We start from the raw sequence: 21,810 nt of genomic DNA, 5'->3' as shown, positions 1-21,810 counted from the left end.
CAGCAGGAATGCCACACAGCTTCTCTAGCATTTAACCGTGCCTATATGAGAAGCAAAAAAAAAAAAAGACAAAATAGCTGCAATGAATGTTCTTGTGTTCTTGAGTGCCGTACAGCAGTGACCACTGAACCTAGCACTACAGGAACGTGGGCTGCTGGAGCCAGACACCTAAAGACAGGTTATCCATTGTTGCCATGATGGAATTAATTGCCTGAGGAATTTAGTAGCAATACATATAAAGCAGATTGTAATTAGCATTCCAGAAATTATGCACGGTTTACCTTCAGCTGAAGAGCTGCACAAGAAAACAAATTAAGTTCTGATTTACCCTTCATTGGAAAAGATAATTGCAGTATTTTCAGCTCCATTTTGCGACTGCATCTCTGACAGTTGCTATGCGAGGTGAGACTGGTAAGAGAGAGATCAGTCTGACAAGCCAGAGACTTAACTTTTGAGTATCTAATCAAATGATCATGCATTATAGTGATCTACACAGGTCGAGTAACATGGAATACATGGATACTGGACAATTTTTTGGCTAAAAGACCATGTGTTTTGAGGTTTATCCAAATAACTAATGAAAAATCCTAGTAGGAAATATGACAACTTTTACAGACTTCATGGTACTATTTCTAGCATCCAGTAACTCTTCCTATGATATTTCTGTGTCTTAGCTGTAATTCTTTCTCTCACATTAGAAACTCTCAAACTGCCTACGTTGCAGACATTTTGGTCCTCGGCAATTTTCTGTCACTCCTGAAAAGCTGCTCAGCAAGGCAAGGCTCAGGTCTCGAGACACTGGGTAGTCACCACTCAGTCCGCTCTGAGCTAAAACAGTCAGGTCACGTAGATGTCCGAGTCTGTCTTGGGGCAAAATACCAGCTTCTGCTGAGCTTACCAAAAGAATCATGTTATTTGGTATACACAAGAGAAGAAGAAAGCCAATTCAGATTCAGACTTCTTAAGTGACTTTTTTTTTTGTTCTGAAGCTCTAGGTGAAGCCCATACACTTTTGGTGTGGGGGGGTGTTGGGAGAACAGGACGAGTTGTTGCTGGTGGTGGTAGTAGTGTTTTGATCAGTCATCCCACCTTACTCAGATATTTGCACTCATTTGAGAATCAGCTCTGGATGGTGGTGCCCCGGGCAGACAAAAGCACTGTCAGGGCAGTACAGAGCAAAAGTAGAATGACAAGAAATGTCCTGGTAATGTTGAGATCTGCAAATTTTTCGATTTATGGTGGCCCACAGAATTTGTCAGGATTTCAAAAACATGTCAAACATCTCACAGTATCAGCTTAATATGGTTCAGATCGGAAATACTCTTAAGTTCACACAGCGTCCACTTTGTTTCCAATAAAACAGGTCTGGGGGCAGACTTCTAGGTGCGGTAACTATTGTTTGATCTGTGCTCTCATTACGCTCAATGACAAAAGTCTCATTGATTTAGTGCGAGCAAAACTGTGTCAAAACGGCCCAGTGCAAAACAGCGTGCAGGGTTTCTCAGGTCACAGAATCATAGAATCACCTGGGTTGGAAGGGACCTTTCAGGTCATCTAGTCCAACCATCAGCCTGACTCTGACAAAAACCACCACTAAACCATATCTCTAAGCACTATGCCCGGTCTCTTTAGCTAGCATTTAATACCAATGGACATCCCAGCTCTATGAGGGTTGCCACATGTCCCTCTGCATGGAGAGAAGAGCCTGCCAATATGGAAGTAGTTGCAGATTTTGAGTCAGAGTCACCACGTTACAGTTGTGCAAGTCTGTGCAAGATCTGGCCCTAAAGCATCTCTGTGCTTAACAGCTGACTACTTGGAAGGAAACAACAAAATACACGGGAAGGTCAAGTTGCCCAAAATTTGGTTTCCTATTAAAAAAAATAAATAAACCCTATGAGAAAATTTAAATTAACCCAGGTAAAACAGAGTTAAAAATTTAAACCACAAATTTTAAGTGTAGAAAAACAGATCTGTAGCAACTTAAACAGTGATGTTTTAAAAAGTCTGTGGGGTTTTTTCCCCCTCATTATTAATTAATCTTTCTGAATAAAATGTATCACAAAAAATTCAAACAGTGTAAATAACTCGCTAACATACTACAATCATGATATAATAGAGAGGATAAAATTGTTGCTTACCAGCTTCAATGCATTCTGCGGTCAAACAGTACTGTTGCTTCGGATGAAACTTTATAAGACCTTGGCTGACTGCAAAATGGAAATTGATAATGAGATCATTTGTAATGAATTTTGACCATTGCAGCCAAATGTTGTGTACTTGATCATCTGAACGTCAGTGCAAGATCTAACGCATCCCTGACTACATTGATTTAAAACAGCTCGGATGTATATTAAGTAAATACTGCAGCTCGTAACAAGTAATTTTTCCCTTCTGTGCCTGCTTTCTCCTTTGTCTGCCTTTGCTCGTAGGCAGCATGGGGCAAGCGCTGTCTCTCACCGTACGTTTGCACGGTGCCTGGAGTAACAACACTTCAGCCTTATTCACAGACGGCAAGCACCATCACGATACAAGCAATTAATCATCGTTGCTCTCATCCTCCAGAGATGCACCTTTCCCAGCTGGCGATGCAACATGGAGCTGGATCTGGCCACCTTCTGCAGGGTTTCCGCCGCTCCTCCTGCAGCTCTCCTGTGCTGCCCGGCCCCACCGGCACGACCCAGCGCCCACAGGACGCTTTCAGGGCCCCCTTATTGCAGCCTGGAATAAACCAGATAGCAACGGGCACAGGGACGGCTGGGCTTTATAAGGCACAGCGCAGTTTCTGTCTGAACCGGCTCCCAAAAGTATTGTAATTGGATTTGCTTCCCAAAACCTTGCTGACAAGAACTATGAAATCATCAGTTAATTTCGCTCGTCTTTTAAAAAAATGTGTATTACAGCTGCCACCGAAACACAGGAATTGCTAATTTCAGACACTGCTGTCAGGCAGCAAATGTGCAGATAATTGATACTTGGGATGAGGATGGGAGAGTCCTGAGGGACAGATGAAATAAGACTCAGCGGATGGGCTCAGTAGACATAAAGAAGTGTCTTGTTATATCCATCATCTTAATAACTCGGCCTGTGATAAAAATAAAAAAGCAAAAGAAGCCAAACCAAAAACTCAACAATGGAATATATTAAGGTATAGTAGCTTTACTGGTGCTGCTAGTTATAAATGAGTTTCTCCTGTAGTTATATATTGTTCCAAAGGGATAGGAAATTGTGAAATGGTATTTCAGCACAGGAAAATTTTACTATAAAAAACCTAAAGCTAGAATTGAATGTAAAGCTGTTTCATCTCTTCCAGCCTCATAGCTTTAATGACAATTAATGGCAGAAATGGCCGGATTTCAATCAAATTTTCTTAGAAACCGAGAATGTAAAACTATTTCTGGACAGCTTTACCAAAGCTTGCGTTGACTCAGTGAAATACAACACCTCAACCACCTTGGTAAATTAACCAAGAAATACATGAGATTTTGAGGCATATAAAGACTGCGGTTGGAATACTGAACGGTAGAAAATAGAAAAGTGGAGGTCTCCAGAATACGGTTTTAAGCCACAGGAAGTAGAGGATAACGTGCCTATTAATTAAGTGCTGCACTCCTCCCGACTCATCTTTCCCCCACTTGGAAGCTAGCCTTTCAGAACCCGTCCAGGTCTTGAAAATTTGCTAGATTTTTTTTTTCTCCTTAACAAAGCAAAGAAAGGAGAGAAAATCCCAGACACCATTTAATTCATTTGCACTTGATGGAAAAAGAGGGAGACGGAAAAAAAAAATCAGCAAAGAATCTGAAGCAGCCTTTGTGGGTTTGATACTTGTAAACAGAAGCAAAATACCGTTTCATCTGGTTTTGTTCCATTTACAACTTCATCATTAGAGCAAACTAAAAAAAAAAATCTTTGGCAGTAACATTTCCCATTTAATTAACAGCTAATTTTGATTGAAAAACTTTGCCTGGTTTTGTTCTCTTGCCTTTTTGTTGTTGTTAAGAGAACTAACCACTACATTATTACCTAAACTTGTGGTTATAACACTCAGTGTCCCAGCTTGCTCCTCTTTAAGCCTGTTTCCAGACTCTTAAGCAAATAGGCACTGTAATTAAGTTGACCCCAAAAACGTGAAAGGGGAAAGGCATACAAATATGCAGATGCAAATAATGTGGATGTTCCTACAATCTCAGAAGTCCAAAGGGCTATCAAATCAGGGGGAGACACTACCGAACTGATGTTCAAAGCTGCCCGACCTTTTGCCTGAGGGAACTGGAGAGCGATCTGCTTCCTTTTGCTCTGGCCCCAGGCTCCCAAGGAGGGGATGGCTCCTGTCCTGCCACAGCCCACACCACCCTCTGGAAAGCTGCAGGCAGGACCCTGTGTGATGCCAAGTGACTCCCCTGGTAGCTCCCCACTGAAGTCACGGTATGGCTACAGCCAGCACGAGCAAGTAGCAGTAAATAAAAAAAACGTGATTCTCCTTAGAGTCGTAGGAATTCTGAGAGGAAGAAACTAGAGAAGCAAGAGAAGGCTACGTTTCACTCCTCAGGATGGAAAATTGAATGGAAATTCTTTCAGGTCTACCAGAAACAGGAAGTATTGCAGATTAAATAAAAACTGAAGAAAAAAGGTTGTCTTGAGATGCCTGAAATGTTTTCCATGACCAGAAAAAATGGTCTCCTTCTCTACAGTTTAGCAAAACTAAGAAACAGTTAAACTCAAACTTGCAAACAAAACACAGTGTCACAATGAAACTTGGAAACATTGCATTGACAAAATGTTAAGCTAAAACAATTTAACTTTTTTCCTTTATTCTTTTGGTTGAAAACCTCAGACAATTTCCACACAAATACTGAAAACATTTTGGTTGACCCAAGGCCAACGTTTTTATTTTCTTAGCAGTTATGCCAATAAAAATTTTGACACTGAATCCATGGCTAAGGGACCTCAGCACACTTGAAAAACTACGTCTAAGAATTAATATATTTCCTTGAATTTTCATGTCTAGTCTATGGATAAAGCATTTCTGTGTCTGAGAAGTTATGGTGGCAATCATCTATTGCTTTTTACAAGCAATAAACAATCAAGTGCTAAAAAAAGAAATAAGATCTCTCCATTAATCCTTGGTGTTTGATATTATATTCTTTAAGTGAACTCTAGAAAAAATAGTTTGCACTAACAAATTGAAGATTTAATCCTTTTCCCGTTTAGAAAGAGTTTTGTTGAATTGAGTGGGATTACTCACAGACACAAAAGTTACTTGCCTGCAAGTGTTTGTAGAATTTGCTCTAGCAGCTGCTCTAGAGCAGAAAAACACTAACCGATTGCGAACCTGGTGCTTTAAATATTCTACAGAAAACCTGGCATAATTTTCTCTATTGTGATTATAAATGAAGCAGACTTTTCAAACAAGACCACAGGATCTTAAATGATTGGAGGGAGGCAAAAGATATGCTTCGGAGGCTAAGTTCTCCCCAGTCTAGGGAAATCTATGTTGGTCAAAAGAAATGAAAAGTTGTGATGAATTGTTCCAAAAGATCTGTCTTTGCAAGTTCTTACAGGATACAACACTGCTTTCTCTTCTCTGCCTGGTGGTTCGGGGTACATTTATACTTCTTCACATCATTTTACAGGTGCAAGCATGTGCTTCCATGCGATATTCCAACAAAATCAATCTACAGATGATTCCAAATTCCGAAGAGGAAAAACTAATTCCTTCTCTATTGTGTCCAGGTACTGCTTATAAATCTGATCAAAACATTTTAATTTCATGCCGGATGCACTCTTTATGATTTTTACGAAGACGACTTTGCAATTCATCACAGAAGAACACAAACATCTAAAAAATGTGCAAGCATATGCATTATTGAAGCCTTCTACAGGAATTTTAGTGAAGCCCTAAATGAAAACCAAATGAAGGAAAACCCAAAAGATTCCATAAAATGTGTGCATTGCAGATTCATATTCAGGAAACAGATAGTATTAGCCCACTTCGGTCACAATCTGGGAGCCCGCAATCAGCATTACCGATGTGCGTAATCTCACCCATTTCTCCCTGTTCAGCAAAAGAACCCAATTCTGGCTAGAACACATTCATCTTAGCATGTAAATTTAAATTCAGCATTCAGAAAGTTACATGGGCTCATGCTGCGTCTTCCAGCTCTAATGTTCCCACAACAAATCCCTTTCCTGACAGGCTTCCCTTTCAGGATAAATATATAATGGGGGGGAAAAGAAGAAGAGACCGAGATTTTCACCAAAGTGTGTCATGGAGCACACGCACCTGCACCGAGCGGACAGGCTGGGGAGGGTTATGTTCAGGTTAATCTCGACCTTTTCACTTACCCAAGAAAAGCGCAGTGCCAAGCACAACGGTGCCACTCACAAAGACGCCGAGGGCGATCCGTGTGGCTTTGCTGGCTGCTCTCCCGGCCTCGGGTACTGTCTCTCCTTCCATCGGCATGGCTTGGGACGTGCTCGCTCTCGCAGAATTCTGGTTTTCCTCTGCTGGCGTGCTATCAGTATTTCAACTGTTCACAAACTGCACCCATGAGCTCTCCTCCTCCTCCTCCTCTCCCTATTTACAACTCCAGGTTTCTGTCGTGAACCATTTCCTAGGCACTTCCTGCTCTCCCCCCTCTCAAAGGAAAATTGTGCATAAAATAGTAGCTGTCTCCTACGTTTTCCTCTGACCAGGAGGAGGAGGAAAGGCGAGCGGTGACCACTCTTGCTGCCTGTAAAGCCTCTACGAGCCAATCGCTCAGCAGTCCCCCTTATCAGGGGTTCCGAACACGAGGATTTCACAACGTTGCTGAACAGATGTTTCAGCTATTCAAACATATAGCTGTAAACCCTTTACAATCAAAGCAGGATTGCTGACAACTTTTACAAACACGAGACTGATGGAAGGTTTTCTTCCCCCCCGCCTTGTGCTTATTTAAAAAAGACTAATTATCTGATGACTAAAGTTTCCTCCTCTTAAACCATTCCTGCAGCATCGTTTGGCTTCACCAGAAGAGATACCACTCAGTGGACAAATCCCTTTTTAAAGCTTCCTAAGAGCTCTTAGAATATCATGTAGCATTTTATTTTGGGAATTTGGTATGTGACACTGTGTGCCAAAAATCACAGTCATGCAGCACAAAGCAATAATCAGCACAACCTACAGAATAGTGCTGCTTTAAAAGCTAGATTTTTTTTTTTTTTATCCAGGCAAGATATTTCAGTCCTTGATGATACGCAATGAATCTTAGGAAGTGATCCTGTCCTTCCAAGTCAAGTACTACTATGAACTTAGTGGAAAATACCTATTTGGCCCTTCATGTTGGTGGGGAAAAAAAAATAAAAGGAAAAAAAGGCTTATTTATATGGATTTCTCATTTTCTGGCTTAGACTTGATGCTTTCTCCAGGTGGCAAGGTTTCCCTGTTCACCAAGTAACAAAATTTATCATTTCAAGATGAATTCTCTAACCTGACTGTGACATTCAGCCCTCTGAGGAGTTCTTGCTTCCTCCAGAGCGGGACTCCCATGCAAAACATGAGGATGCAGGGAGAGGCAGCACCATGCTTACCCTCCCAACAACAGTTTATGTGTCTGAGTTACTTCTATGCAGATTTATGAGTTCTTATCTCAGTCCACACCCTTCCTGATAAAAAAACCGCACAATTAGAGGGAAGAAAGGCACATGTCACAAGGTGTGTGTGTGACAGCAAGGCTATCATTTTGGAGAAGGGCTTTTCCCTGTGAGCACCTGCACACAAGTTGTACTGGATCCCAAAGGGGCATAAAGGGAAAACCTACTCCACCCACAAGAAGTTTGAAGGTCTTGAAACTCCTCACTCCTCAGTCCCCTCTACAGCCTGGCTGGGGTCCTGCAAACAAAATGCCCTCATTTCTTCTTCCCATCCTCTTCACCATTAAGTTCCAGGAGGTCATTCTCATCTCTGCTTGGCAGAAAACAGGAAAAAAACTTTTGTTTCTTTTCACCTGCGTACTTGTTCCACATTCAACCCATGATTTTTGACATCCATCACCTGAGGAAGAAGAGGGAAGTGATGCCACAGAACTAGGAGGACCACATTCCTCCCAGTACAAGAGTTCCTATTCATGCATGAATGAGTTCATGAGTGTGAGCCGATGCCTGGTTATAAACAATTCCCAGCACAAGCCTGTTACCATCACAGGTTTGAGACGGTATGTAAGTGACATTGGTGCTATTGAGTCTTCATATCAGAAATCACTAGGATTCTCAAAGGCGCTGCCAAAAGGGCAGGGTGTTGACACAGAAAATGCATGGACATGCTGTGATCTCAACACTTAATCAATGTTGCCCATGATCCGAATGCTAAGTAAATCTCAAAAGGACCCTTTGACAAGGGTTTGCTATTAGTTGCCCAATGATTTTCCTTCTATGTCAGTATTGAAACACTGACAGTACAAATACTCAGACCTATACATACTGTCCATCAGCTTTATATCCCCCCCAAAATATTAAATGATCGCATCCCTACTCCAATTCCCCCACACTTTTGAACTTGAAAGTTTTGCTCCCTAGAGAAGTACTAGCATGTCCTGAATATCATGAACATCAACACTAAATATCATTCACTAACAGCTTTTGCTTTCAAAGTATGACTTCTTTCTAGGACAGCATTGGGCCAGAAACCAAGAACAGCTTTCAACAGTGCAAAGCAGCAACCAGTTGTTTCCCTCAGGAAAATTGTGAGGGGGAAGAGCTAAAAACAGAGATAGAGAAGCAGATAAGAGGGAGAGGCTGGACAATTCAGTCCCCTCTCCCAACCAGCCAAAGAGAAGGTGAGGGCTATGGGAACACGGAGATATCCCAACAAGAACCAGCAAGCTCCAACTACAGGACTCCTCTGGAGAGTCAGCCCTAAGCAGTGCATGATCTTTCTGGCAAGAAAATCACAAATCAGCTGCCAGCAACAGAATGACTTCTCTAAGTTTAGGTTTGTGGGTTTATTTACACTGTGGCATAGCATAAGTGTCCTTCCTCTGGCTGTAGAGCCTGGTTGTAGTCAGTAACTCATCTTGGTTTCTCCAGAACATACAGAACTATGCAATTAGGGCTAAAACACAAACAGCTGCAGGCAAAAGCTGCAGAAGTCCTTTTCTGGCAGTATTTGAAAGGTGCAGAGAGCACACGTGAATCAGCTTCTGATACTGCTGATCAGTAACAGAAGTTTGTGGAATTTGATACGTGTTTCTGGTGAGTGTGCTAGGATTTGGTTGCCTTGCTCGTCATAACTCCGGCAGCTCTTCGGCAGGTAAACCATACACGGCCACACTTCCTGCTGGAACTGCTAACAGTTCTGGCTATTACAGCCCAATAAGGCACTTAACAAGGCTGTGCAAAGACTCTGCTAAACACTCATAGAACATTGAACAGACATGGGGTGTAGTGGTGCAGGCAAGTAATAATTAAATGCAACACGCTCTAAATCACTCTTCATTCACGCAGAATTGCCTCTGACGAAGATCCCACTCAAACAATGGGATCACTTATAATAATGCCGGGACAATGCAGAAACATTTCCACTCAAGCCCATATGCAAGAGCTGGCAAACCCTCTGGAACATGCTCCGGGCTGAACCACAGCAAGATTGCGCCAGCTTCTAGAAAAAGTCTGTCTGCATATGTAAGTGTCCGTGCATGCACATCCATATTACCTTGCTGTTTCACAGGCAGACGCAATTCCGTCTTCCATTGATTATGCCAGACAGGCAAGAGCGCTTGATCAGAGCTAAAATCAATAGCACTGTGTCAGCTTCTCCTCCTGTAGCTTGGTGGGAGGAAGTTCCCATTTCTTGAAGTTTGATCACTCAATAGACACACAAAGCCCCACGTTTTGACTACTTTTCACTGGCAACAGTCAAAACCACAGGTACGCAGGTGTCGCTGAATGTCTGGAGCGACAAAACAGCCTGAGGCCAGCACATGTTCAGCCCAAGCTTGCTGAAAGACCTGCTTGCAATGAGTCTAAGCACTATAAAGCGTTTTGTCTTTCTCACATTTAGCTAACCTCAGAATGTATTAAAACAATTACTGATTCTTTTAATGCGGACAGAAAGAACAGTTCAGTTTTAAGTGTAAAAAACAAAATAATGCATGTAAAACATTGTAGGTTACACTAATACATTAGTTACAGAAGATGTTTCTTCAGAAGATGCTGTCCTCATCGTGCACACTAAAGACTTGCCCTACCTGGGAGGCAACTGACAGGTTACCTTAGAGGAATTAGTTAAGTTTGACCGAAGCAGTTCACAATGAAAGCATCACAGCTTTGATGATGCCCCATCGAGCATTTTCAGCTCGTGGTAAAAGGAATACTATAGCTGCTACCACACTGTTGGAGGCAGAGACACCAGACACAGCTTCAGCAGAAAAGCAGAGGTATATGCGGGCTTTGTTGACAGAGATTAATTAGCACAGGTCAGAGTACAGGCCGTATTCCATTTTCTTTCGAGTGTTCCACTACGGGGCCTTGAACTGTTTTTTCAAACTATGCAGCTGTTGTAGCCAGAATTGGCCAACTGGGCTTTACATACACACGATGTGCTTGAGAAAAAACCCGACATGTTGCATTTGAAGACAGCTTGACCATTTGTCCTCAGATCTCTGAATCTTATAAGTGATACTCTCTTGGCTACAATCCTCCCCCCCCCCCAGATTTCCGTGCTGCAGCCAACAGCAACCACACTCTGGCACCAATCGGTCCTTTATTCATGTGACAGATACAGCTGGAAATAAATAACTCCATTGTTTTCTACTGGTACAGCCACATCACAGCAGGTCTCTGTGCAGCTGTGAGAATGTGGGTCATTAATTAAGAGCCAACATAGAGCCAAAGGCCTTGCAGGGCTCTGAACATTGCTGGTGGCAAGCTTTTCCACTAACTATAATTGCAACTGTGGAGAGAACACCCTGCAAAGCAGAAAGCTTTGTCCTCCAACACTTAACTCCCCAAATCAATTTTTTTTTCTTTTTTAGTTCCAAGTAGGCTAAACTATTCTTGTTACTCCAAGAAAAACCTGTCCTTGCTATAGGAAACGTTGCTTTGTCTGACCAAGAGGTGCTTGTATCTAACCCAAACAGCAACTCAGTACAAAAGCCAACATCTGGGATGATTAAAGTCAAACCACTCAAGTCTGCAAGCTTTTTTAGAGCTGTTTCTGAAAAAGCACTTTAATGAAACAATACATATGTTCTCGAGCAGAAAGAAGAACTGCTTTAGGCCTTCCGGCAATTTTTCTTCAAGAAGCAGATTAATTTATAGCTAAACAAAACACTACTTCTCCTGAAGGCCACATTCACACTATAACAAGAGTGTGTTTACATATAGCCATCACATATATATACTCCTCATCTGTCATCCTACCGTATAGATTAAACCTGGAGTCTATGTCCAATGTACGTGCTGACATGGACTGTAGAACGGCATGTTAGTTGCGGATTAAGAAATACATAAAATACTCTGGAGTAAGTCAGAGCAAATTTTTTGCTTTTTTCATGTGATCTAACTGTGAACAGAAGCTGAAAAGGCACCGAAAAAGTTGTGGGAAATGCGACATTTCCGATGGCCAGTAGGTGCAGGGGTGTAAAGAGGACACAACTATCTGTTGTGTCTTTAAAATATTGCATCAGGACCACCAGAGCTTTACTCTGTGCAGATGTTTTCTCACAGCTGTCCAAGACTATTGATAGGAACAGTGGAAGCAAGGAAGCTTGGTTTCCAATGAGTTTGAGTCTCATGGACAAATTTTCAGGTGTGTAATGAGACAAATATTCACCAACATTTGAAATCAAAAGAGGAGAGTGTGGAGAACCAGGCTTCTTGGTGCCGAATACAGAGCTACCGTGAGTCGGCAGAAAGTAGTAGGGTCCAACATGAGCAAGAGCGCAGCTTGAGCAGCGTGCCTGTCTTGCAGGGGCAACCAAGCAAGAGTTGCCTAACTTGCCTACCCTTGCGAAGGCCAGGACAGATGCAATGACTTGCAGTCTAGGCTTGCGGTCTAACGCTCGAACCAACTGAGGGACACCTGTGGTGAGGCGGATGCCCCGCAGCTCAATGTTATTTCAGCAAAGCCAGGAGAGCAACAGTGCCTCTGAACCAAACGTTGCGCAAGGCCCCGCCTCTTTGTTGACCGACAGCACAACAAGCCTTGTTAAGAGCCAATCGGCACATGATAAATGACTTAGCCCCACCTCGCCAAAAGTATAAATCTCACATTCAGAAACCTCCATTTCAAGGACGAGAATTCCAACCACCAGATGGGTCGACGGGCCTGGACCTCTCCCCTCCCCAAGCAGGGACGCCTCTTCAGCAAGACTCACACCTCCGACCATGCTGGATGTTACCTGGAAAAATATTGTCAAATAAAGTGCTGAACTATTAACCTGAGCTCAATTTTTGCAGTAAATGTATTTATCAACAGCAATTCCAGCCTTGTAATATCTACAGACTTAATAAATCACCTATCTTTTTCAACTTTGCAAAACTGTCTCAGTGAAAGCCCTTGGACGGGCTCTGAAACAGGCAAACGTTGACTCCAATAAGTGGCTACACCCCAATCCTTTAGACATAAACAACTGACTAAGTCTGGGACTAAGACTGGATCAAGCTGCACCTAGACTCTTCTCTGAGAAAGAGTTTAGAACGCAAGGGAACCTCATGACTCAACAGGGGGGTTCACTCAGCCACGTGTCAGACTCATACTCTTAACACAACAGAGAGCTACCAGACACACATGTGGCTGCTTTCAGCATCTACCAAAGAGATCCTCCTACTGTGTCCTCCTGTCTCTGAGGAGCACAACTGCCTCTCCAAAAGCAATGGCTCCTGCCTACTCTCACACTTGGATCTCCAGCAGCACAAATCCATCTTCAGAAGACGCAGATCTCAGAGACAGCTGAAGCCAGGAGCAGAGCAATTACTCCACAGAGGTGCCACTGAACAGGTAACTGGGGGTACCCTGTTACTGCAAGAGGGTATCGACTCACTTGTGCTAACTTTTGTAAAAAACCTGAAAAAGCAGGGCAAAAGCTCCTCCAAGTGCTTCACTACCCAAGGCAGTAGAGCTCAGCAGTCCCATAGATAGCAGCTCTGGTGAAAGCTCTCCTTGCATGAGGGCCTTTTGGTCACATCCCTCTGCACGACGAATTCTCCTGTGCCCACCAAGGGCTGTACTCACACTGAAGCCTTTGTAGCAGAAACAAGGGACGTTTTCACCCAGGCAAAAAATTGTCAGAATTTAATATCTTTGAGCCCAAACCCCTTCTGTCAAATTTGGTTGAAGCTGGCTGACAAGGTCCAGCTTTACTGACCAAGGGTGGGTGAGGGGGGGCGGGGGGCAGAGTAAGGGAAAGCACAACAGCATAACCTCTGTTTTCAGAGGAAAGCGGGCTAGCCAAAAAAAAAAAGGCAAACCAAAAACAAACAAACAAAAAATCCCAAAACCAACAAGCCACCCAACCCTGCTCTTCTAGGGTATTGCTACAGCCAGCTTGGGATCTTCCTGAAGTTAGTTTTCTTTTAACGCGTTTCACTAAGTGTATTCTTTTTCTTCTCCTTCATCTCAAAATGAGATTACAATTAACTTTGCACACAGCTAAAAGCCAGAAAAACCCCACATTAAATATGATGTCCTAAATACAATGCCCCATGACAACATGAGATTGCGCGTCTCTCATTCAGTGCGGGTATTTCTAGCTATTGTCTCTTCTTGTCCCAGTCCTGGTGCTGTGCCAGTAATTTTGCCCATGACTAATAATGATGTACAGCAGCACCTCAGGAGGGTTTAAATGCATTTGGTCATCAAGTTCTCGGCAAAGGGAAGGCCAGAGTCAGATCAGGTTGAAACCACAGCATGAGGCCCCACGGGACAGGATCAAGACAAAACATTTGCTTTCCTGAAGTCACAGAAATGCTCAAGAACCAAACAGTTAGGAACTAAATATAATTATCTTTACAAACCAAATTGCTATGTCTCTGACAGCCCTTCCCTGAAGTTTCCAACATCTCTATTTGAAATAAAGCTTTGGGGTTTGGTTTTTTTTGCTATTCACACAAGCCTATAAACCACACAGATTTGTCACTGCCTTACATTTTTACAGATTTATAACCAAACCTGGTTCAAAACAAGATAAAACTTTGAGAAAAGCCTGTGAAAACTCACATGGACTATTTGAAATGAAGAGTGTACTAGCTTCAAGCTTATTGCAGTGCTTGGGTAGAGGATTTAGCTAGGACCAAAGAAAAACATGTAGCGATTTTCGTCTTTTGTGACTTACCTGCAGAGTGTTCTGGATTTCTTGGTTTCAATTTCTAGTATCACAAAAAATTTGCATGAGGAGAGCACACATTTGAAAGGGGCTTAAGCAAAAATGTCAAACGTTGCTTCTGCTCTGAGCAGAATAATTTAAGACGACCACTCATACCCCTGTAAAAGGCAAAAATGGAATAGAAACTTAGCAGTAAAGTTAAAAAAAGCATTAGAAATGGTGGTTGCAGCTTGTAAGGGGATCCAAAGACTCAGGGACGGTACAGTGCTGAAGACATCCACAACTCTGCCTTCTTAGCCATCACAGGCCAAAAGAAGAATAAATGGAATAATGAAAATTGGAAGGGAAGCTCTGACAAAGAAAGGTGTGAGGCTGCAGCTGCTGAGAGGCTGCAGGATGAAAAAGTCAGTGGCAATACACTGTCGCTGTCTTTATCTGCCTCCGAGGAAAAAGTGAAAGGCAAAACGAGCAGCAGAATGAGGATTTCTGTACTGAGCTTTGTGTCAAATGCCCCCAAAGTACTTGTTGGATATCAAAAACTCAATCACTATCTGATAAAATTTTCACTAGAACCTGAGAACAAGTAGCTGGACTAGGAACCCTCTGATGGAAGTGCCTCAGTATGGTTTTAACTAGCTACTTTTAGATATTTAAATAATTGCGAAGAAGTTACCAATGCTCTTAGCAAAGCTAGTAACAATGACAAAAAGAGTTGTGATCAAGCATGCTTACAGGGAAGCAAAAGCATATTAACCAAAGCTAAATCCTTTTCTAAAGCAGAAAGGATCACGCTTCTCTGAAAAAAGTTTCCTCAGCTTCTTCAATATACACTTCTCAAGCAAATGACAGAACCTTAGTCCACTAAAAGACGCTGGTGAATTCACAGATCTTCAACAATTTGATGTTATTTCTGCTCATAGTTCTTTGAAATTACTGCAAACGTGATCAGCCTCTTCTTTGGTTGAGCTGGACAACTGAAATGGGAGATTCATCACCCAATTTTACAATGATAGTTAAGTCAAACTGTCATGAAGATTGTGGGTTTAATAAAAAGTGTTAGTTGTTGTTAAGTATCTTGCAATTTGGACTACGAACAGAAATAAGATTGGCCAGAGCAGACTAATAGCATCTGCTTTACCTAGGCAAAACTCTACAGCCAGGAAATACATTTCCAAAAATGAACTAGGAGTATCACAGCCTTCAAAGCAGCAATTAATGAGAGAAAATAGAAGCCTGTACAGGCATATTCTATCTCCACAACCCCAAGAGAAAGCACTCGCACCCAGACTGCATCCGGACTAAGACACACAAAAGAATTTCCTGCTGGCTTCCCAAACGTGACTTGAGTCCACATCTGGGCGCAACCCACACCCACGTCCAGGGTGGCCAGGGACAGAACACCACTGATACAAGACCTTGATGAGAACTGCGGTGTGTTAAGGGCAGCAGAGAGATCAGGATCCCAGGCTGTGCTGTAGCCAGCCGGGACACAGTCACGTAGCCCAGGCTATCAACTATTGTTAAGTGCAAGACCTCCATTTCCTCGCAGGCCTTTCTTACATCTCCTAGAGCCTAAGAGCCGCTCCTCTTACACGGACATTTCCCAGCTTCATCTGGTAACAAATCTTACCTCAGAAAAGCAGTCAGAACATGCAGTGCCATGTTCCAGCTTTCCACCGAGCTGCTGGCCTTCACCAGAGTTAACTCATTCCCTTTGCAGTCACTACTCACGCCTTTCAGAGCACCGGAACAGGCTATCAGGAATGATGCCAACGCAGTTGATTTCGTTCTGGGTCAATCAGATAAACTCACGCTCCTGTCCAAGCTTTCATACTGTGATGCTGTGGCTGCACTCTCAGGGCATTGCAGCTTCTGCCTTCGGGAAACATGCTCTTAAAAGGAATCACGTGTTTTCAGCTTCATTTCATAAAATCGCTTGTGGCTTACTGTTCTTATTTTAACCATCTATTTTTCTTTACTGTATCGGGGGATAAAAGCAACTATAAAGCACTATTTTAAGCTACATATAATACTGAGTGAAACACGTCCACTGCTGCATGAATCTGGAAGCACTATAAAACATTTAAAGCTATTAAAATGTATTTTGAATGGCATGACATAAAACGTATTTCAGCGTGTCTGAAGTTCAGATGTATTTCAGCATCATTTGCTCACAACTGAACGCTCGAGAAAGGCCGAATTTCTGCCACTCGCTGAAAAAACGCTTCACCTGCTGCCACCAGGCAGCCTGGCAGGTCCCAAGCAGGCAGGTCACAAGCCTGATCCAGACCCAGCCCGTGTTCTTCCGCTCTCTCAAGTTAACACATGTTGAGTAAGGAGGAGCATTTCTGCTAGATGAAGGAAATCACCACGGAGTGCTTCGCCGTGGCCCACGCAGCTTCCTTCCAGCTGCAGCTCACTGAGCAGCTGCTTACATTTGTAATAACATACAGCAGTACTCCTCCTGCACGCGGGTCTTAAACCACGTGGCTGATTTTGCCTGTAGTGAAAATAAAATTAAATAATAGATCTTGCATTTCTTTCTTTTTAAAGACCATAGCAAAATAGATCAACAGCCAGGAAGTTCACGTCGCGCGACAGCGGTGCTGCCCATGTATTCTTTAAAACAAACCCCTCGTGAGAAAGCGTATCTAAAACTTGAGTGGCATTATCATCATCGTTTTTAACCTAACAGAATAAAATCAGTCCATTTACCTGAAATGAACTGGGAGAGTTAAATTATTAACGTAAACAAAGTTTTATTTAAAATTTTTTGAAGGTGTGAATGGCAATGAGTAATTGACAAACAATACACTTCCCTACAAAAGCTACTTGCAGAGTATTGACACAGATGAAGCTCTCAGTTTCCATTAGATCAAAGTGACATGTGGTTTCTGCTGAATCACCTTTTAGCTGCTCCCAAAAATTCAAACTGAAACTTCTGGATGATCGAAATCATAGAATCCTATCTCAATTTGGAAAGGACCCAAAAATGATTCAGTAGATGGGATTAGAGAAAAAGCTACAAGAAAAAAAAACCAAAGGGTAACTCCCTTCGCAGTTCCTCCCCTATATTTCCTAAGCAGGTATATATAAACTACGACGCTGCAGCCTTTACTTTGAACATTTTTCCCTTATCCTGCACCTTGCTCTGACCTGCTCCCCCCATCACTATTTCCCAGGCCTGCGCACCACTCGGGTCCGTCGGCACAGCTGCGTGTCTGGCAACACGATGAACCACACAGGTCCATTTTAAACACAGATTGCTTTTTCATCCATTCATTTCAGCAGCGTAGCTGAAGTGAGATCAAGTTTCCCATCTCTTTAACATCTCTGCTCACTCGTTTTTAACCTAATCGGTTTGCCACGTGGCCACAGGGGGGCTAGTTGCAACTCTCACAGCAAAGGAGCTCATGCAGGGTGAGGACGAAGAGGTGGGAGTGTAGAGAAGATGGCTGGGACCATTTACGTGGCGTAGATACCAGAAGAAATGCCTCCACAGCAACCCCTTCATGCAAGCTGTAACGTTGAGGGAACGAGGTTGAATAGATTTTCAAAAACACTCCATTATTCAGCCAAGAAAGCCTGAAATATTTTTGATCTTTGAGAAGTTATAGCTAATTAAATTTTCATACCTCTCTGCATATTCATGTGCATTTGCAGCACATCTAGAAATAGAAGTTCAGAGAGACAGGGGACAAGGGGGACTATACCTTCCAGTCTCAGCAAACCTAGCAGTTAGGTCTGTCTTGTGAGCAAGCTCTTACAGTAGTTCTAGCATGACCCATAGACTTAAGATACACACTACAAAAGAAAGGCTTTGGCAGCAGCTCAACTCATCGAACCACCGAATGGTTTGGGTTAGAAGGGACCTTAAAGATCACCTGGTTCCAAACCCCCTGCCATGGGCAGGGACACCTCCCACTAGACCAGGCTGCTCAAAGCCCCATCCAGCCTGGCCTTGAACACTTCCAGGGATGGGGCATCCACAACTTCTCTGGGCAACCAGTTCCAGTGTCTCATCACCTTCACAGTAGAATTTCTTCCTAATATCTAATCTAAATCTCCCCTCTTTCAGTTTAAAACTGTTACCCCGTGTCCCACCACTACACTCCCTGATAAAAGTCCCTCCCCATCCTTCCTGTAGGCCCCCTTCAGGTACTGGAAGGCTGCTATAAGGTCTCCCCGGAGCCTTCTCTTCTTCAGGCTGAACAACCCCAACTCTCTCAGCCTGTCCTCATAGAAGAGGTGCTCCGAGCATCTCAGAGCAAAGATGCTCTGAGCATCTTTGCAGCCCTCCTCTGGACTCACTTCAACAGGCCCATGTCCCTCTTATGTTGGAAGCCCCAGAAGTGGATGCAGTACTCCAGGGGAGGTCTCACCAGAGCAGAGTAAAAGGGCAGAATCACCTCCCTTGGCCACACTTCTTTTGATGCAGCCCAGGATGCAGTTGGCTTTCTGAGTCTCAAGTGTGCATTGCCAGCTATTGTTGAGCTTCTCATCCACCAACATCCCCAAGATCTTCTTGGCAGGGCTGCTCTCGATCCATTCTCTGCCCAGCCTGTATTTGTGCTTGGGATTGCCCCAACCCACTTGGCCTGGCTAAACTTCATGAGGTTCACATAGGCCCATCTCTCAAGCCTGTCCAGGTCCCTCTGGATGACATCCCTTTCCTCCAGCATGTCGACCGCATCACACAGCTTGGTGTTGTCAGCAAACCTGCTGAGGGTGTGCTCAGTCCCATGGCCCATGCTGCCGATAAAGATGTTAAACAGCGGTGGTCCCAGTACCAACCCCTGAGGAATGCCACTCATCACCAGTCTCCACTTGGACATCAAGCCATTGACCACAACTCTTTGAGTGTGGCCATCCAGGCAACTCCTTATCCACCAAGTGGACCATCCACCACATCCACATCTCTCCAATCTAGAGACAAGGATGTCGTGTGGGACAGTGTCAAATGCTTTGCACAAGTCCAGGTACATCCAATGCTGTAACCCCATCATAAAAAAACGACCAAATTTGTCACACATGACTTGCCTTTAGTGAAGCCATGTTGGCTGTCACCAATCATGTCCTTCTTTTCCATGTGCCTTAGCCAGGTTTCCAGGAGGATATGCTCCATGATCTTGCCAGGCACAGAGGTGACACTGACTGGCCTGCAGTTCCTCAAGTCTTTTCCCTTTTTAAAAATGGGGGTTATGTTTCCCCTTTTCCCATCAGTGGGAACTTCACCAGACTACCACAACTTCACAAGTATGATGGATAGTGGCTAACTCTTTAGATTTAGCTCAAGAGAACAACCTATCTCATTATTAGGGATAAATCTTCTAAAAGTTGTCAATATTTTCATGTGTCCAGGCTAAGCAGTCAGCAACTTAAAAATGGCTGGGACTTAAAAATGGTGTTAATGAGGATGTCTCTTTCTCTACTTACCTTGAATAGCACTAAATTAGTCTCTTGCCATGTTTGTCTTCCCAGTCATTCACTTCTCAAGTATCTTTTTTTTTTTTTTTCAGGTTGAAGGTGTTCCAGGCAGGCATTCCTGCAACTTGCACTTGGTCCTCCAGAAGACCTCAGGTGACCCGTGTCCACTGTCTCACCCACCCCCTACCAGCAGGGAACCCATAAACAGGCTGTGGGTTGCAGACTTCCCTTGTGGTGAGAACAGTGGTCTACCCACAGCCACCAGTCTCATTTTTGTCCCTCTCCCCCTCCTGCAGCTGTCTCCTGTGCAGCTCACCTAGCACTCCCAGAAGGTAGGCTTCTGGGTGAGCACTGCACCTCACATCTCAGTTGGCCCAATATACCCAGTGCTCCCAGACTGCTCTGGTCTTACTGCCCAGGTGCAAACAGCACCCACAGCAAGCCTGCCAACACAACGCAGCAAAAGGTTATTGATAGAAAAAGGGACCAACTGCACGCACTCAGGCTGGGGACAGACAAGCTCAGTGACTTCCCATTCTATATGCTGATGGCTTTGGATTGTTCTCAGAGGCAAGCTCTCCACTGTAAGGTTTTGGGCCAGCCTGGGTCAGCCTTCTGCTTTTGAGGTACCTTCAGCCATTCCTAGCCCACACCCCATACAGTCTCTGGGACAACAAAATACATGCATAATGAAAACACAGCATCCTGCCTAGTATTAAGATCATCAGGTCTCCCGGAAACGTGGATATTTTCCCTGAGCTCACTTTGTACCTGCAAAGGTAAACAATCAACATGAGAGAGACTTAGCTATATGACTACAAGCTACCCATACTCCATGTCCTTGGTGTCACTTAACTCTGTTCATACATCAGCAGGTAGAGGCCAGAGACATTGTCTTTGCTTTCCTTCGCACTGTCTAATATCTGCTGCAGTCTTAGGCCCGCTCAACCATTTCTTCATTTGAGATAGCCAGAGGTGTGGCATCTGATCCCAGCCACCACAGAGGTAAAAGGCCACACAAGGCTTCACTAAGTAGGTGGTCAAGATCCCAAAGAAGTAGACTTGAAGTGCATCTCAACTATAACGTCTTAAGGCACATGGCTGTCTCAAAACCAACTCCATAAATTACGCACCAGTATTTTCCCTTTCCCTAGTGGTTAACTGCTATATATGGTAAGAATTTTATAATGATAGTACCAACTTCTTTACTACATGACACAGGTAAAAATTTCAAAAGGATGCCACCCTTTTTAAAAATAGAAGTCAATGCACGTTACTTTAATTGTTCTGTCAGTCTTCACTGGGGTTTTAAACAATGAACTGTCAAAAATTTGTTGCCTGAAAAAAACCCTCATTTACAGTAATCCTTCCACCCCAAATAACTAACCAGTGGCTATAAAACTTCATCAAAAACACCTAAGTGTCACAGGAGATGCCAATCATTAGGAAGAAATTTCTCAGAATGTCCTAATGTAAAGTATAAGAGCAGAATTTGGACAAAACATAGAATAAGATAAAATAATTTTTAAAAAGCAAAAACATCAGTTTTGATTATTAACTAAAGAAAAGTTAAATAGGGATGTGTTAGATAACATTAGCAGCTACTATAAAAAAAAAAAAGAGCTTCGCATAGCTGTATATACTCACCTTTGTTATTCTCATCTACCACTATTGTTTTAAAATTCCATTGCTGCTTGTCTTTGTATACACAAAGACTACTCACACCAAGATGTTTCCATTATACATCAATAAAATACTTTAGTCTTTGGGTCTTTCAAAGTAAATCATGCTAATAGTGCTGCACAGGCAACATGGCACAGAATGTGTTGTGCATTCACCATTGAGGTCATGAAGCCTATTATCCTCCCCAGTAAGATACAATGAAGTTGTCATGGCACTTTGAAGTCAGATGAAAAACCCTATAATGGCTGAAGCAGTGCTTTTTTTTTTGGCCATTTGTTTTCATACATTTGCTGGTTCTGATCAGTTTTCCCAATTCCACGAGCTGAGGACAGCAGAGATGCCATTGGTATGCTTCTGCCTCCCACCCTTCCGCGCTCACAATAACAACCCATGACTC

General features: G+C 43.2%; 1 protein-coding gene across 1 annotated transcript in view; it reads right to left on the bottom strand.

The window, feature by feature from the left end:
- Nucleotides 1-6,738, bottom strand: part of PHEX (phosphate regulating endopeptidase X-linked) — a 104,671-nt gene extending 97,933 nt beyond the window's left edge. Inside the window, exons 1-2 of the mRNA XM_054212651.1 lie at nucleotides 6,346-6,738; nucleotides 2,142-2,210 (exon numbers count right to left, since the gene is read on the bottom strand). Of these exons, the coding sequence (XP_054068626.1) occupies nucleotides 2,142-2,210; nucleotides 6,346-6,463 (187 nt within the window). The 5' untranslated portion in view covers nucleotides 6,464-6,738. The remainder of the gene's footprint in view (nucleotides 1-2,141; nucleotides 2,211-6,345) is intronic.
- Between the last annotated feature and the right edge of the window lie 15,072 nt (nucleotides 6,739-21,810).

This window comes from Rissa tridactyla, chromosome 1 (assembly GCF_028500815.1).
Source record: "Rissa tridactyla isolate bRisTri1 chromosome 1, bRisTri1.patW.cur.20221130, whole genome shotgun sequence".
In the NCBI taxonomy this organism is placed as follows: Eukaryota; Metazoa; Chordata; class Aves; order Charadriiformes; family Laridae; genus Rissa; species Rissa tridactyla.
Note: the sequence above shows the minus strand (reverse complement) of the source record. Positions and strands in the feature narration are given on the sequence as shown.